Source organism: Oculina patagonica, chromosome 1 (assembly GCF_052425735.1).
Source record: "Oculina patagonica isolate OP01 chromosome 1, crgOcupat, whole genome shotgun sequence".
Lineage (NCBI taxonomy): Eukaryota > Metazoa > Cnidaria > Anthozoa > Scleractinia > Oculinidae > Oculina > Oculina patagonica.
Window position 1 is genome coordinate 33,363,985 of NC_135758.1, and position 12,389 is coordinate 33,376,373.

Consider the following 12,389-nt stretch of genomic DNA (forward strand, 5'->3'; position numbering starts at 1 on the left):
ATGGCGAATGATTTCTGCCTTTTACAAAATTCAATTTGCTCCGTCAAGCAACACTTTGTATTCTTTTTTACTTCACATGTACAGTAGAAATCAAAGTGATTTCAGCTGATTTTAAATTCGACAGATTTGATGCGGTCAACTCATTCATTAAAAGGAAATTACGAAGGATTTGTCTTAAACTAAAAACTGATTGTGCAAACAAATAGTTTTACCAAGACTTTGCTAATAAGATCTTACACTATTACTCAGTGTCAGGTATTGCCTCATACACGTGCGTCTGCCAGCAGTCAATCAAAACCCACGATTACCTTTGTTTGTCTCATGATTGTACAACTGGGTCATACCTAACATAGTTACATCATATTGGTCTAGTGAAAGAATACTTGTAACTTCTTAACTGCAGGAAGAGAACGACCAGATTCCTCAACTGGCCAACAACTGGGCCCTATAGAACAGCCTGACAAGGACTACGGTTCTGTTACTGATCGACACGATCAAAAACCAACTGAAGGAAGGGCTGGGACCTTGGAAAACGATCAGCGCACGGAACGCACTCCAGCCACATCGTCTGATCAGGGACACGAGGGAGCCTTTGGCTCAAAAGGGCCAGCAGGTGAGTCAAATACAATCAGTGGCTCTGAAACGCCAGCCGAAGAAAGAGTTGGATTACAGAAAAACGATCAGCGCCCAGAGTCCACCTTACCAACCTCGTCTAATGAGGATAAAGAGAACGCTGTCGACACTAAAGGTGCAGCTGTGACAAATACATTTAGAGAAACTACTGGAGACCACACGATGTCTGGTGGTGCAGTACCAAGTACTACTCCTCCTTTAGAAGGGCAAAGAGAGCCCATTACTAACGAGGCACTTCAGGGAGATAACGCAGCAAGTGAGACCACAGTAACTGCTTCGACCGCAACTGGTACTACTAAAGATGAAAACTCTGCTGAAACAGTAACAGGCCCTGCCGTCCTTGAAGAAAGTGAAAATCCTAATGCCCCTGACATACAGGGTACAGATAGTGCAGGGCACGATACAACGTCTGAGAAAACATCAAATGATTATCAGACGATGCCAGATGATCATAAGGAGCAGTTAGGCAAGGGCAGCGTGACGGAAGAGAGGAAAACAAGTGGCAAAGATCCACCTACCACGGGCCCAACGACGACATTTACAAAGCCAGAAGAAAAAATACCAGAAACACAACATCTTTTAGGATCAGGCTCTAAACTGAAGGATAGCAAAAAATATGGTCAAGTAAGTAGTACCTCATGAATAATTAAAATACTCCCAAGTTGCAACGTTTGCTCCTTACAATTCCCCAGTGCCGGTGAGGGCCACATATATGCAGGCACTAAACAACAAGTATGTGCCATGTTGTCAAATGCACTGAGTGTTGCCAATCCAAGAGACTGATTGTAAAGATTTCCAGAAACGTCAGCCAAACGTAAGCCATCTATTTAGCACCCTCCTTTCCATAATCGCCTTCCTCTTCAATGCAACGCCCTCCATTTGAAGGTGTTTAAATTGTAATAATTGCAATGCAGTCCTTGCCAATTTGTTATGTTTAAGTTAAAAACTATTTGCTCTGTAAGAGTTTAAATAAGAGAAAATTAAACAGGTTCACGGATTGTAGTTTTTGGACACTTCAGATATGTAGCAGTTAAAAGTCTTGATACCTGATTGTTAAATGATCAGCAAAGCAATTTTTGATGTGTTTTATTTTTGCGGATTTTGATCTATCCTTGTGAAGAATTTGGGTCAAGGATCTAGTGGTCCGCTAACCAGACAGGCTGCAAGCAGAGGAAACCGAAATCAGCCCAATGCTTCCTCTGCATCAGTACCTGGGAGAAAACCCGAACCTGCATCGCAGCATCCTCTAGGGAAGCCAGGCAAAGACGACAGTAGCAAATCAGCTAAAGAAGTAAGAACTTTATGCCTTCATCTCTGTGTAAATCAGCACAGAACGTTTGTTAACATGAAAGAATGAAAGAACGAAAGAGCAAAAAATGAAAGAATCTCAGTTATGAATCTCTCTATGAAATAAAATTTTTGGGCTCATTTTTATTGCAGAAATGCTATACTGCAGCACGCGATCTACAAGTTTTCCAACCTCGGAGACCCGGGGGCAGTTAGTGGGGACGACAGGCAGCTTATCGGGCGAAAGTTTACAACAAAAGAGGAATTCCGCTCTTGTTGTAAACCCCAATCGCGAGATGCTCAAAATGGCGCACAGACTCCTCTCAGCTGAGATGCGCCTTCCTGAACCTTCAAAATAAATGGCTTGTGGTCATTCTTATTGTATTTCTTATCGTGGTTTAATGGTTACTAAAACAAATAAAATCCTTTTGGAAGACCGGATCTGCTTCATGGTGGGCGCTGCGCCATGTTAGAAAAGCAACGTCTGTCTTGGATTGAACCACTTTGCGTTCTTCGCTAATTCTTTTATTTTTATATTCATTTTTTTTTGTCAATTCGGCTTTACTTCTTTATATTTTTTTGGCCGATACTTCAGAGAAAAGCCCTACAGATGCCTTCTTCTGCATGCGTGCGTATCGTTACACTAAAACCCCGCCATGCGAACGGGCATGCGAAGCTTATGTGGGATATCATTTGACTTGGAACTGGTTGTGTTTTGGCCGATAGAGAGAGAATCACCGCAATATTGGGCTCAATTATTTAAGAAAACCCTTCGTGCATTATGTGTTTGGTCTAAAGACGCTGTACAGCACCTAATAGAAGCGATGAATGCATTTGTAGTTGAACGTTTATTTGTGGAATGTGGGCTCGAAGATTTTACGTTTGCAGTTCGTCGGACATGCTGTATCGACCCAAATGTAAAATCTTTGTATCGACTGCTTATAGCCTGAATTACACCAGGGTGTTTCACTGAGGTGGATTTTTGAACGAGGTACAGTAATTCAAACAATTTCGATTTCATACGGAAAGTGTTCACTGAAATTTCGAGAAATTGTCTGCATTGTGTCTGGTGAAGATTTTGGTGCCGTATCGCATCACAGTTTGTAAGGTCTTTCTAAATATTATCGGTTTATCCCAGTATAGTTTTGCTTGCTCCTGAGAGTATAGTTAAAAGATTCGCTACAACTTTGCATTGAAGTTCGGATTTGTTGTGTTACAGTTACACGTGAACGCTAGAGAGTAGATACAGAATTGATTGAGAGTCACGTGAATGGTACCTTGTACAATCTTGTTAGAGTGCTTTTGCTAGAATCGACATTCAGTCGAGTTATCTGGTGACTCCTGTTAGCAGTTTGCGGATAACTTAACACGGGCAGCGGTGTCAAGGTAAATTAGAAGACAGTAAAGACAGTCAAGACGACCAACGATGCCTGATACGCCCGCACGAGCACCAGCGCCTCGGCAAGCGCAAGTCATTATGCCATCGTCCGCGCGCACCTTTAAGCTTTAGTGGCGAAACCCTTCCACCAGGACCAATTATGCGATTTTTACTTGTCTTGAAAAGCAGACAGAAGAGTATAAAGTAGCTCTATTCTTGCATTGCATCGGTTCTAAGGCACTGAAAACGTTCAATGGGTTCTCGTTTGATGATGAAAGCGATCGAAAGAAGCTCAACAAAGTGATTGAGAAATTTGAAGAATACACGGTTGGACGGATAAATGAGACGTTTGAACGATACAGGTTTAACAGTAGAAACCAAGAACCCTCAGAGGGAATCGCTGCTTACGTTTCAGCTCTAAGAAATCTCACCAGAACCTGTAATTCTGGATCCCTGCATGAATCATTAGTCAGAGATAGGATTGTGTTTGGCGTACAAAGTAAACACACGAGACAAAAGTTGCTTCAGGAACGCAGGCTCACATTAGAGAAATAAATCGACATTTGCCGCAGCAACGAAGCCACAAGCTCGCAAATGAAAGGAATTGCCTCTGAAAATAATTTAGAAGCGGGATGATCCATCACCAACGCGCGTCACGAAAACGTGTCACTTTTGTGGAAAAAACACGAGAAGAAAAAGAAGAAATGTCCCGCGTGGGGAAAGCAGTGCCAGAAGTGCAATGGCAGGAATCATTTCACAAGTGTCTGCAAAAGGTATCGGAGAATAAACCAGGTCGTGAAAGACGAAACAGATACCGACAGTGATTTGGAATTCATCACTAGCATCTGCCTCGAGGAAGAATACGTATCTCAAGTTTCAGACAACAAATACCCAAAGGAAATTTATGCAGAGATGATGATAAACGACTCAAATATGTCGGGAACTGTGCGATTAAGCCGTCCGTCAAAGAAGTCACTGCGCATGTGGAATGAAACAAACGTCACTCCAGTCGGCTCAACACGTGTGACCGTTCGTAATCCGAAGAACCACAAGAGGTATTTAATCGAGTTCGTCGTCGTTCGTGAATCGTTTACCCCCACTCATCGGAGCACGTGCGGCCCAACAAATGAAATTTGTCAACATAAACAACTCGAATTTCATAACAGCTCCTCCGACCAGACCATCTCAACCAGAAGTCCACTAATTAACATCTACTGAGAAGATTGTTCAAGAATACGCAGATATCTTCGAGCAAGAAGTAGGAACATTGCCGGGAACCGTACATCTCGAAACTGACGACAATGCAAGCCCTGTGATAATTCCGCCACAAAGGGTCCCCACTGCTCTTAAAGCAAAGCTCAAAGAAGAACTAGACAAATATGTGAAGTAAATAGTGTTGACCCAAGTAGAGGAACCAACTCCGTGGGTCAGTAGCTTAGCCATCGCTACCAAGAAGTCAGGAGCCCTACGAATATGCATTGACCCGAAGCACCTTAATGCAGTGCTGAAAAGAGAAACCTATCAGCTACCAATCTTAGATGATGTGCTACCGTAACTAGCACAAGCCAAAGTATTTTCAACGGTAGACCTCAAGGCAGGCTATGGCACTGTGTCCTCGACGAAAAGTCCAGTCTTCTCACGACATTCTCAACACCCTACGGAAGGTATCGGTGGCTGCGACTCCCCTTTGGTCACTCTGTATCCTCCGAAATATTTCAGAAACGGGCGAACCAAGCCCTGGATGGGCTCGATGGAATACTCGACATTACTGACGACATCCTTGTATATGGTGTAGGTAAAGACCTGATGGAAGCGACTGAGGACAATGACAGACATCTAAAAGCACTACTGCAAAGATGCCGAGAGAGATGGATAGCACTAAACAAAGACAAGCTCAAATTGAGACGACAAGAAGTGTACTGGTTGAACTTCTCCAACGCGAACACAATTGCGAGCATCTCCTTCTCGATTTGCGCGTACCTCTGCTATGTATCAGTGAGGGAGTGGCTTGCGTAGGCGATTGGCCTACCAACCTGTAGTATAGCAGCACCGGGTCGGTCAGGCTTATAACAGCTTAGAACTGGGGCTTGCGATACTACTCGCTTAACTTCCTTGAAGGCTTTGTCTTGCTCTTCATTCCATGTCCACTCTGCATCTTTTCTAGTTAACTTTCCAAGAGATCCCATAACGTCAGCCAGTTGTGGCAGAAATTTGGAGAGAAAATTGACGAATCCATTTAGCCTTTGGATTCCCTCGGTGTCTGTTGGGGTGTCATTTCTTATATTGCGCGGGCTTTGTCGGGATCAATCTTGAGGCCATTGTTCGTGAAGAGGTGACCCATGAACGCTACGTTTGGCCGCCACGTAAGGGTGTCCAGCGAACACAAACCATTGGAGTCCTTACTGGCAAAGCCCCTCGCAGTAGCCTCTAGAAGACTTCAAGGAATGATGATGCACTCCAGACATACACTTTTGAAGTAACCTATGAGCGTGGAAAGAACATTCACCTTACTGGCACACTGTCCAGGGCATATCTTCCCACAGAAGGTAATCCTCAAGACCGCGTGATGATAGAAACCTGCGAAACATGCCGAAAGTTTGAGACAAGCCCACAGAAAGAGCCGCTAGCCTCACACAATGTCCTTTTACGACCTTGGGAGAAGATCGGAGTTGATATCTTTGAGCTGAATGGCAAGGAGTACCTAACAACCGTGGATTATTACAGCAACGTCTGGAAGATCGACAAACTTCACACAGACACAAAGGCAACCACAGTAATCGCCAAGCTTAAGACCACTTCGCACGTTACGGCATCCCAGACAAGGTGGTTACGGATAATGGCCCCCAGTTTAAGTTACAAGAATTTGCCAACTTTGCAGCAGCACACGAGTTTGAAGACACACCCACAAGTCCTTACAACAGCAAGGGAAACGGGAAAGTGGAGTCAGCAGTAAAGACCGCGAAACGACTTCTACGCAAGACCACTGATGCAGGAACTTATTCATACTTGGCTATCCTGGCTCACCGAAATACTCCAACACAGGGGATGGAGTCAAGCCCCGCTCAACGGTTGATGAATAGGCGAACGAAGATTCTTCTTCCAAACACAAGAGAGCTGCTAAAACCGCATTCAGTGGTACCTGACATGGAAATAACTGCCCTCAGGAAGCGCCAAGAAAAGCAAGCCCAACACCACAGCAAGTCTGCCAAAAAGCTAGAACCACTAGCTAATGGGGACGAAGTGAGGATGAAGCCCTTTGTAGCTGGAAAGAAGATCTTGGAGAAAGCAATGGTCAAAGAGCGACTTGATGAAAGATCGTACACTGTTGAAACTGCCAACGGCGAAAGATCTATCCAAACTCTATAAGTTGCACATCACAAAAATCTGCTGACGTGTAAATTGGTGACGTCATAGGTGGTTGAATGGCCATTCCTTCAAATCTCAGAATAATCCGGACTTAGCATATTACGGGTTAAAGGAAGGAAGAAAAGGCTAGAAAGAAAGAGAGAAAGAAAGAAGAAAAGAAATCAAAAGCCCTCTGGGCTTAGTGTCTTGTGTCTCTTTTCAGAGTTTAATTTATTTGAAAATAGACCGCTTTTCACGTCTATTTATTGCTTGTAAAGATATCGAAAATTAAAAAGCGTGCATCTAACATAAAGAAACATTTAGACTCCTCACCCCTAAAATTTAAACTTAAACTAAAGCTACTTTTGTCGCTCGATAAAAGTTGTGACATTCAAAACACGATATACGAAACTCTTGATTCACTTGTCAATTCAGAAACCTTTGTCGTGAATGCTTGCGCTGAACTTCACGATTTCACAGCTAAAGATAAAAACAAAGGTTTATTCCAACTACAAAAGGTTCTCACGCGAAAGGCTTAAAATCCAACTAAAAAATATATATAAGATTTGGGACCTAAAAGACAACAACACCGAATTTTCGATCAAGTGGTCCATTGTCACGAGAGCAAGCGCTTACAGGGGAAACCCGTCACGCTGCAATTTGTGTCTGACGGAGAAGCTCTGCATACTATCAGCTGACAGATACACCTTCTTGAACAAAAGATCTGAGCTTGTTACCAAGTGCAGGCACGAAAACAAGTACTACACGGCCAATCAGAGACAGGATCGTTCTAACCGTCCTCCATGAACGTAGTTTAAATTGTATTTCACCGCATCTAACGACACAGTCTGATGATCGCTTCGTGCGTTAAACTCTGAGTAACTGTCCGTGAAGTTTCTATCTTTAATTATTGTATAAGATTACGTGCTTAAAGTTTTGAAATCGATGCCTTAATAGTATCCATTCCGATCACAATCACGGTAATTAAGCGTCCATTTTGATTCATACTAATTGATCGTTGCTATTTCTGTCAGGCGGATAATGTTTGTACTTATTATTGTCACGCGACTTGCTTCCGACACCTTATCAAAAGTGATTTTTCCAAGCAGCCGAAAGTAGGCTTGACTTAAATTCAAAGTACACTCCAGCATGTAGCCGTTGAACAGTTATAGGACTCCGATAACAGCACAAAAAGAATACAGACACACAGATTCATAAGCATTTATCTGTCACAGATAATTCTTAAATATCTTAAAAAGGTCAACAAAGTCACAGATTTTCCTTTGTTGTTTTGTGTCTGTGACTGATAAGAACGTTTTCAGCCTCACGTTTCAATAAACTCACGCACACTACCAAGCAAAGTTTCATGGTTGACCTTTCGCGTGTGTCTTCGAGTAATACTCAAATTGAAGACACACAAGGAAAATAATGTCCACGGAATCAGTTGTTTTGAACTAGTTTAATCAGCACAAATTCTAACTTGCCTAAGCTAGCTAGTCAACTGAAGTCAAGGCACACATGTGGTTCGACTACTACGGTCTATTACATCTTTGAAATCGGATCTAATCAAAAATGGAAACGGCAAAAAAGGTTTTCCTGACATATTGTCGGTCGACATACCTACAGTTCTGTAAGGCGCAATCCTGTTTAAGACATGCTTTTCCCCTATATTGCTGTACCAAAATCATAAAACACATTGTTCTCACGAAACGGTAGCTATTATCAGATTGACTAATATGACTAGAATGGTGGGAATCTCGTGTGATTGCTTTTATCACTAAGAAAAACAAACAAAAAGCTTAAAAATAAACGCAACTGTCAGTGTAAACAGCATCTGCAGACCTCTCAAGTCTCACGATTTTGTCCTGAGACTCACGGTTTTCACTTCAATCTCACGACGAGGAACAGAAATCTCACGAAAAAACAGAGTAACAAGTCATTTGATTAGCGCCTGGTTTTAGGACTCTTTTAGTTATTTTTGTCCGTCAGTTGATCAATCTCCCGGTTTTTACTGAAATCTCCAGATTTTTTTACCTCAATCTCTAGATTTCCAGTGCTTTGAGGTTGAGAAGTCTGCATCTGTTTTGTTTAAAATCTGATGATCACATTTTTCGGCATTTACTAAAAAAAACGAAAATTTTGACATGGCGGGAAAAATATTGACATGGCGGGAAAATTCCGCGGCCTCAGAAAGCAAATACGCATGGAATGCACCTTGTCCCCTGTAGTATTATCTTGTGTCGTCATGACTACGTCATGACGTCACAAGACAAAAAGACAAAAGAAAAAGATAGAAAGAAAGGAAGAAAGAAGACGGATAGACGCATGGACAGACAGACAGTCAGTCAGACAGACCAAAAGAAAGATTTTCATAGTTTTTATAGACCGTTCTCACTAAGTTGTTGCGTGCTGCTTTTTTAATTTGATCATTTGCCATTTTAGAGTTGCTAATCGGCAAAATTTTATCACGTATCAGTTAATGTCTTGATAACGAAGATAAAAATTATATATAATCCGCCAAATTGTTGGATAACATGTTTTGCTTTGTTGTTGTTAGGGCTTTGAGGATGAAGGTGGGATTTGGTACAGAAAAAGTGATAATCAACATCAAGAACCTGTGGGAAGTCACAAAGGAAAGAAAAAGCCGACGAAAGAAGAAAAGGGAAGAAGCAGTGCAGAGCAACGAGCTTCAACGTAAGTTAAAGTAGTAAAAAGAAAACTACGAAAAGATTTTGTGCACTTTGTTTACCCTGAAGCCTTAAGCCCAGCTTTCACTGATAGATTGACTGATTTGTTCGCCCATAGGGAAGCTGTTCTGGGTTCTCGGATTTTTGAAGTTCTTAAAAAAATATGCGAACGTCTTCGTTCGTGTGTTACATACGCCGTCCATTTAGCGAGCTCGCTAACCATCTAAGCCTGGAACGCGTTTTCCCACGAAAAATTTGTGCAGTGGATTTTGCTCTTACTAGAGTAATCGTATTCTTTTTAGTAATGTGCTTGTCAATACTTTTCTACTAATCATTTCACAGAGCACAACCCCCTCCAAGCCTACAACAAGTTAACCCGGAAGCAGGGGTGACTGTGGTGTTCCATGTTTTGCTTGTGTCAAATTTTAAAATGACGGAGGAAAATTTGTTTATACGAGCATATGGTGCAGATTTGTTCGACTTTGAGCATAACTGTGTTGATATGAGTGCAGTAGAGTAAGTATTATTCATTATAAAAGCGAATGTCACTTTATTATCTCAAACGAAAATTTTAATTTGTGTAGCTTGTTGCAAAACACGTTTTTTGTTTTGTTCTTTAAAATGCTGCGAGGTAGAAAATTGGAGAGAGAATGTAGGGGCGTGCGTTTTGTACTACTAAAAGTACAATTGTTGTATGCCTTACTTACTTTTAAGTGATAAATTCCTATTTATTATCCAACTTAATGTCGTGGAGCACGAATAACTTCAAAACCGGTTTAACAGGTTTTGTGTAGTCCTCTAATTCTTTCTGATCGCGTGAAAGATTAAAAACGCTGGAAAGTCAGCATTTTGAGAAAAAATGGATCATAAATATAAATATAGTAGACATTTCAGTGTGTACTGTGTGTAGTATCGCTGTACATTGTATTTTTACTCTTCATTTTTATTTTGCCTCGCCTTTTGGGCTTGCCAAAATACTGCAAGACCTGTCTCGTCTCCAGTCGTCTCTTATGCGAACATTGCAAGACGCGAAGGATGATGGAAAGGAGGAAAGGTGAGAGACGACTGGCAGATCCTGTTTCCAAGATGGCGGACAGATTAATGGCGGTGTTGAAATAAAAATAGGCGATATTAATTAGAACGCTTCCGGGCGCTTTAAAACGCCACAAACTGCTTTTCCACGATATATCTAACAATCGACGAATTTTTTTATCCATATCACACGACTATTATTCGCCCATCACACAACTCTCGCTTCTTTTCTTCCTTCCCATGATTCCCTCCGTGTTTAGCAGTTGACTCAAAACGGACTCAAAAGACGACTGGGGATGAGTCAGCTGCAAGACTTAACTGCAATACTACTACACACGAAAAGCTGTAATAAGATATCACATGTCACCAGCTCGTACCGTCTCAATTGTTAGTGCGGAAATAGTAATACCGATCAGTCTGCTGACAATAACATGATAAATCATGAAATTAATAATTTTTTATTTAATTTCAATTTTATTTGTAAATATTAGAATTTTGTAGGTTTTATTTTTATTTTATTGTAAATAGTTACTGAAAAGCCCTCTTGGGAGCTGACTATTAAAGTTCTTATTCTTATTCTTAACGAAATTGCATTGCCATAAAAAGAGCGCAGAGCATTCCGCTGTCCATTCAATTTCATGAAAAAAGCCTCAATGTGGCTCATGATCCTTTGTTTTTTAAATGTAGGATTGTTAAAAGCCAAGAGAAAGACAAACTTATGCTTTTCCGTGGTCAGTTCACAATAAGCCTTGATCGGGCTAGAAAAGGCACTTTCTACAAATACGTGGTGGTGAATAAAAAAAAGGTTCACTGGGAAGAATTACCCGAGTTTCCTCCAAAGTACAGCTTTAACAGTGTCATCAACCGAGCACTGAAAATTCCAGACAAGCACATTCTACCGGGTGGTAAGTAAATCATGGTTGTTCTTGTTCTATGTGATGAGGGGCGGGAATGATCGTCTCTTCTAGGCTAGTGTAAATCGACGATTTTAGAAACACTGGTTTTTGGTGTTCGGGAAGGAATGGCAATGTTTATACCTATGACAGAATGATTAAAATTAATATTTTTGTGTAATTTTTTATTTCTTTTCAGCACTCTGCTTGTTATTTACAACACTTAACACGTTCACATAAGATTAAAAATAATTACAATATATACTTTTAACAAGGCTAAAAAGTTAAAAGATGTAAAATTAAAATGTTAAAACCAAACGTTTTCGGCTGTGTGCCATCATCAGGGTTAAAATATCGTCCGCACGCATGTATGTATATCTTATGTAATTCCCGTTGGGAAAAGTTTGGAAACATAAGAAATGACTTGTTTGTTTAAGCTGGGGCGGAATTGAAGGATCATTAGTCCCTCAACGATCCTACGCTTGTGGAATGTCTGTGCTGAGGAGAGAACACGCCAGGTTAAAGAATGTGACGTGATGGGTTTTCCCGCAGATGTTTTGCAGGTTTAGAGGTGTGAGCAGGATTTGAATGTTCCGCAATTCGCACTTCTAAGTTTCTCACAGTCTCGCCAATGTAATCAACGCCACAAGAAGAATCTCCTTTGTAAACAACTTTGGATCTGTGAGTGTTTTTGTCTTTGTTGTTAAAGAGGCTTTTGATGCGCCTTGTTTGTCAAACAGCCTTGTTTCGGCAAACAGCCGAAAACGTTTGGTTTTAACACTTTAATTTTACAACTTTTAACTTTTTTAGCCTTGTTAATAGTATATATTTTATTAAGCGAACATTATGGACATCCAATTACAATATACATTACACATTAAACTACTTACAATATCATTACACTACCACATCACTTAAGGTCGCGGGGGATACCTACAGCATGAATAAATTCATGAAGCGAAATTTTGCTTGACCTGCATCTTTTAAAACGCTGGTATGGATGTGATTAAGCTCAAATTTTGCAGAGACATAAAGAAATTATAAAAGATTATGTGTGTCGTCTTTTATTTGGTAGATTATACTTAACGGCGATGTTATAGCCACGTTAGTGCCAAATTGGGAAGAACATGATTT

The 12,389-nt window shown here is 41.0% G+C and overlaps 1 protein-coding gene across 1 annotated transcript in view; it reads left to right on the plus strand.

Moving 5' to 3' along the window:
• The first annotated feature begins 707 nt into the window (after nt 1-707).
• LOC144665394 (E3 ubiquitin-protein ligase rnf213-alpha-like) overlaps nt 708-12,389 on the plus strand; it is a 160,039-nt gene continuing 148,357 nt past the window's right edge. The window contains exons 1-5 of the mRNA XM_078526651.1: nt 708-1,257; nt 1,754-1,924; nt 9,201-9,337; nt 9,673-9,846; nt 11,050-11,267. Of these exons, the coding sequence (XP_078382777.1) occupies nt 796-1,257; nt 1,754-1,924; nt 9,201-9,337; nt 9,673-9,846; nt 11,050-11,267 (1,162 nt within the window). The 5' untranslated portion in view covers nt 708-795. The remainder of the gene's footprint in view (nt 1,258-1,753; nt 1,925-9,200; nt 9,338-9,672; nt 9,847-11,049; nt 11,268-12,389) is intronic.